The sequence below is a fragment of the Crocuta crocuta genome, unplaced genomic scaffold, assembly GCF_008692635.1.
Source record: "Crocuta crocuta isolate KB4526 unplaced genomic scaffold, BGI_CrCroc_1.0 scaffold124, whole genome shotgun sequence".
Classification (NCBI taxonomy): Eukaryota; Metazoa; Chordata; class Mammalia; order Carnivora; family Hyaenidae; genus Crocuta; species Crocuta crocuta.
The window spans coordinates 8,144,703-8,150,342 of NW_027551573.1; the positions used below are offsets into that span (position 1 = coordinate 8,144,703).

Sequence of the window (5,640 nt, forward strand, 5' to 3'; positions counted from 1 at the left end):
TCATTCATTCATTTATTCATTCATCCAAAACATATTTCTTGAGGGCCTGTGCTGAGCCTGGCTCCGTGCTAGGCACGGGCAACACAACCGTGAGTGACAGAGGCCCCATCCATGTCCTCAGGGAGTCGGGAGTCTTCTGGGGGGAGACAGTTGATAAACACGCACACAGACACATAACAGACACATGACATGAGGTCAGTGGCCCTGCGCGGTATTATTAAGAGAAACAAAGCCACTCAAGGTAAGGAGTCAGGAGGTGCCGCTGTAGATCTCTGATCTGGAAGCTTCTCTGAAGCAGTCATCGGGAGACCAGAAGACACTAGGGCAGGAGCCAGGCTAGGAGCTGAGGCGAGAATGCTCTGGGAACCGGGAAGAGCAGAGGCCAAGGTTCTGGGGCAGAAGCCGGTGCATCAGAAGCCAGTGAGGAGGACCGGGCGGCCGGCCTCTGTGATGGGGGCAGGAAGTGGCCTGGAGAGATAACGGGGCAGATCAGGCCTGAAAGTCAAGGTAAGGATTCGGCTTTGACTCTGAGTGATGAGGAGCCATGAGACAGTTTGACCAGAGAAATGACATCACCTCAGGTATGTTTGCAAAGAATCACAAAATTAAAAAATTTTTTAAATGTTTTATTTATTTTTGAGAGGGAGAAGAGAGAGAGACAGAGTACAAGCTGGAGAGGGGCAGAGAGAGAGGGAGACACAGAACCCAAAGCAAGCTCCAGGCTTTGAGCTGTCAGCACAGAGCCCGATGCGGGGCTCCAACTCATGAACCTCAAGATCATGACCTGAGCAGAAGTGGGACACTTAACCGACTGATCCACCCCGGCACCCCATGAATCACAAAATTTTTAAAAGGTAACATCAGCAGCTGGCACGTATCGAGCCCTTACTCTACACGTGGTCTTACCCTTGGCGTTTTGACCACATTATCTTCTTTCGTCCTTACAACCACTTTACGAAGCGGCGGGCCTGATTCCCTTGCCCTTGTCCAGGAGGGGCGACTGAGGTGCAGAGGGGTGAAGTGCTGTGCTCGAGGTCACACAGCTGGAAAGCGTGAGCTCGGGACGGAGGAGCCAGGCCACCCCCCTCCCGGGCTGCAGGGAGTTACTCTGCACCCTCCCGAGCTGCAGGGAGTTACTCTGGTCCAAGTGTTGGGAGGCCTGGCTTCCAGTTCTGACTCCCGCCCACTCGCTGTGTAATGTAGCTGGTTCCTGTCTGGTCTCGATGTGGCCACAGCTCCCGCCTCTTTAAGATGGACACCCTACACCCTCCTCTGGGGGCTGCGGGGAGGACCCTAAACAAGGGTGCGGGCTGGCGGTGGGTGGGCAACAGATGGTCAACAGGTGGGATGGCAGTTACTCGCCCCCAGACCTTTGGGGGCTGTGTCCTAGGGACCTGGTAAAACATGTCAGGTCAGTCCACCTCGGAAAGACGAGACCCCTGTTTAGCCTCCACTACGGCTGCAGCAAAACAGACTGCGAGGGGCATGACAGAGGCCCACAGATGAAGGAGGGTACTGTGTGGGACTAAGCAAGGCACAGAGTCAGCCTTGTCTCTCCCAAGACTGTCCTCTTCCTCTACAGCCAGTAAGGATGCACAAGAGAAAGGTCCCCATTGCCTTATGGGGGACAGCTAGCTTCTGCCATGAAGCCTCCCCACACAGCCCAGGCCAGAAGCACCGGTGCCCAGGTATCACGAAACCCAAAGTTTCTCCATCAGAGCACTGTTCCATCAGCACAGCAGTCACTTTTCAGTGTTCGGGTTCCCTTTGTTCATTTAGCCTCATGGGACCCCAGAAATCCATAAGCAGCAAATAACAATGATCTCCACTCTTTAACTTCTCTTCTGATCCTTCCGATGCACAAACATCCCTTCCAACAAGTTCATACAAGCGTGTGTATCCTCTTGTGGCATTTGTTTCCATCTGATGCTATTCCAAACATGCAGGAAGAAAGTTGGGAGGTTTCTGGCCCTCTTTTCAAAGAGCAGTGCAGCCTTGTGGTTAGAAGGTAGGCAGGCATGGATTCAGATCCTAGAGAAGCAAGCTGTGTGACCTTGGATAAGCCACTTGACTTCTTCAGGCTCCAGTTTCCTCACTGGGACACAGATAAAAATGTTCCTCTCACCAGGCTAGGGAAAGGAGAAAAAGGGATAAGTAGTGTGTGCAACACTCTAGGCAAGTACCACGCACAGGCAATTTGTTCCTTTACTCTCACTTAAGTCCTTCTTATTGAGATATGCAGCAAGCTCAGAAAGTTCCGTATTTGGGATAATATTTGTGTATGCTATCAATTGCTGTATAACAAATTCCCTTAAAACTGAATGGTTTAAGTAAACACACATTTATTATTTCACAGTTGTTTCTGTGGGCCAGAAGTCTGACCATAGCTTACCTGGGTCTTCTGCTTCAGGGTCTCTTGGAGGCTGCAATCAAGGTGTGAGGCAGGGCTGAGGGCTCATCTGAATGCCCTATGGAGGAAGGATTCCATTTGAAGTTCAGGTAGTTGTTGGCAGGGTCAATGGCTCAAGGGCTGCCTTGCTGAGTGTTGGCTGGAGCCTGCCCCCAGTCCCTTGCACGTAGGCCTCTCCAACATGGCGCCCTTCTTCCTTGAAACATGCGGGCCAAGATGGCAGTGCAGTTGGCTAGCAAGACAGAAGTCATAAGCTTAAGTAACTGAAACACGAAAGAGACATCTCATCACCTTTGCCACATCCTAACGCCTAGAAACAAGTCTCTAGTTCTGTCCATGCACAACTGGAAAACATAGACTCCAGGAGGCAGGAGTCTTCAGGGCTCACTTTGGAGTCTGGACTACACAGCAAGGTTCAGTTCAGCTGGCATTTTCTGGGGCCTTTTATGTACCCGGCACTGTCCTGGGGCTGGGAATTTACAAAGTGGGGAAACCAGGGGGACTGTCTCCCAGGAGTTTCTGTGAGATGTTTGCCATTTCAGGCCCTTACACGTTTTTCACTGCTGTGAACACTTTGGGAACCTGTGTACGATCTCTGTTGAGGGGAGGAGGGCAATTACTCAGCTCCATAGTGGGAATAAGTTAACTAGGCCCTTTTCGCTCCATTCCAGGCTGGTCAGAGAAAAGAAAAAAGACAGACAGACAGACACAGACACATAAACACACACACACACACACACACACACACACACACACACACACAGAGCGAGCTAGCTCTGAGGGGTATTTGCAAAGTAGTGGTCACTGTGCCGGGTGCTATGGAAACAAAGGGAATGAGACCAGACCCTTCCCTGCGGAAGCACACCGGGTGATGAGGTGCGAAGAGGTAAACTCACAGGTTTGGACTGGAGTGAGGCACGCCACCCTGGAAGCCAGACCCGCACGGGGAGTTAAAGCAAAAAGATTCCGGCCAATGGCTGAAAAGCTGAACCAAGCTTTGCCCTATACTTAGTGGGCAATGGTGGTAGCTTGATCTCAGAGCGGTCAAGTTACCTTCCCCAGCACAACCCCCTTCCCAGACTCTGACTCCGCCTCGCAGATGGCCAGGGAGGCAACAGACACAAACTTCCTTTGTTCGAGGCTAACCATGGGGATCTGGTGAGGCCTGATAGTCACAGACTAACTCCTCTTGGCCATCGGGGTGGACTGGGTATCCAAGCTGGATCAGTCTCCCATTCCCTGGCCCTTAAGACACATAACCCAACCTAAGCCAATCAGAGCCTTTCTCTGGCATTTCTTCCTGGGTGAAGCTATCAGAGAAGAGGCTATTTTCCCAGTTATTCAGGAAGCAGCTGCTGGTAACCATGTTTTTAGCCATATAGAGAGGGGGAAAAGTGGAGCCCTATATACACAGAAACACGACAGACAGAGAGAGAGAGAGAGAGAGAAATCAGACAGTATCAAATCCCTGGTTCCCATCTTCAAGCTTTAGTTGAAAACCTTTTTACTTGAAATCTTTTTATTTACTTGAAATAACTCAAACTTGGTATCTGTCACACTCCAACCATAGGGTCCTGAACTAGAAGTCTAGTGTTTTGCCATTGGGAGTTCAAGCTAAAGCTACAAATCTTCCTGGGAGACGTGATCCAGAGGTCCAAATTCTTACTAACGCATAAATGACTTTTGCCTTTCTTGAGGTAAGGCTGTGATCATGGGTTTATCTGAAAATACACAGGACATTATAAGGTTCAAAGTAGAGTCCCTCAAGACATCCTTCACCTTATTCACATGGAAAAAGAGCTTGTGGTTCAAATTAGAAAAACCTGAATTTGAGTCTAGGTTCTACCATTCACTGTTGACCTACTTCACTTCTCTGGGCATCCATTCCTCCATCTGCAAAATGTTTCTGCACTTCCTATCTTACGATGCTGTCATATAGAAAATTATCAACATTATTTTGTTTCCCTGCAGCCAAAGTCCCTAGATGTGCTCTTTTAAATACATCTTAATACTATATTTGGGTAAATGGCAACAAACAGAAATGTGAACAACATCTCTCCCGTAGGGCTCAGCACCTGAGGATAAGAGTGAGTGAGAAAGACTTAAAACATCATGAAGGAGTAGACGTCCATGTACAGAGCAATGGCGTTAGTCTGGACCCTCACTTGGTAAGAGCTGATATATTTTCTGTACTTTTCTAAATTGTATCTTTATTAAAAATTTAACATGCACATGGAAAAAAATCAAACAATAGAGAGAAACATAAAACTAAAACAATCCACTTCAGGGCTACTGGAGCCTTTTCATCCAGATGTCAACATTTATTTCCATATATGGATCTTACCAACGACACTCTCGGCTTGATGTTGTTTTCGTTACAGTTTGGGAGGCCTTTACATACCAGCACATAAGTTTGGTGGGTTTTGGGGGTTTTTTGTTTTTGTTTGGTTTTGGGTTTTTTTTTTCTTGTTTGTTTTTTGTTTTTAAGATTAGAATCCTCCAGTTCCCAGTGTCCTGGGTTTGCTAGATCTGGCATCCAGTACAGGATCCCATACATATTGTTAAAGGAAGACATAAACAAAGGGAAGAGGGATAGAAGCACGAAGTCAGGGAAGTGGGAAGGATGATACAAAGAAAAGAAAAGGAAGAAAAAAAAAGAAAAGGACGAGAGGTGGGAGGATGGAGGGAAGGAGAAAGAGAGGGGGAGAAGAGGGAAGAGAGAGGGGAGGAAGGGAGAGAGGGAAGAGAAAGGGACACACAGCGACAGAGAGGAAAGGAGGGAGAGATGAAAACACAGGCAGACACACAGAAACAGAGGAAGAGAGGGAGAGAGAGACAGAGAGACAACGAGACTGAAAACAGCAAAAGAGGAAGGGAAAGCGGGACAGAGAGGGAGGGAGGGAGGGAGAGACGACAATCAGGCTGAGTCTCAGGCTCAGGGAGATGAAAGAAAGGAGAGAAGGGAGAAAGGGGAGAAGAGAGGTAAGAAGAGGGAAAGAGAGAGAGAGAGACAGAGCCAGGGAGGGAGAAGCGGACAGAGACAGAAAGAGAGAGAAAGGAGGGAGGGAAGAAAGACAGAGAGGGAAGGGAGAAGAGCCAAAAAGAGAGAATGGACAGGAAGGGAGGGAGAGAGACCAGAGAGCAGAGGGAAGGAGGAGTCTGAGCCGTGGGCCCCGCCCCCGGCCCCGCCCCCCAGGCCCGCGGGCCGCAGCGCCCCCTCCGGCCGCCAG

The 5,640-nt window shown here is 49.2% G+C and overlaps 1 protein-coding gene across 1 annotated transcript in view; it reads left to right on the plus strand.

Moving 5' to 3' along the window:
• Positions 1 to 544: 544 nt before the first annotated feature.
• The window catches only part of BRD7 (bromodomain containing 7), a 41,369-nt gene continuing 36,273 nt past the window's right edge, over positions 545 to 5,640 (plus strand). The window contains exon 1 of the mRNA XM_077751293.1: positions 545 to 581. Within this exon, the coding sequence (XP_077607419.1) occupies positions 545 to 581 (37 nt within the window). The remainder of the gene's footprint in view (positions 582 to 5,640) is intronic.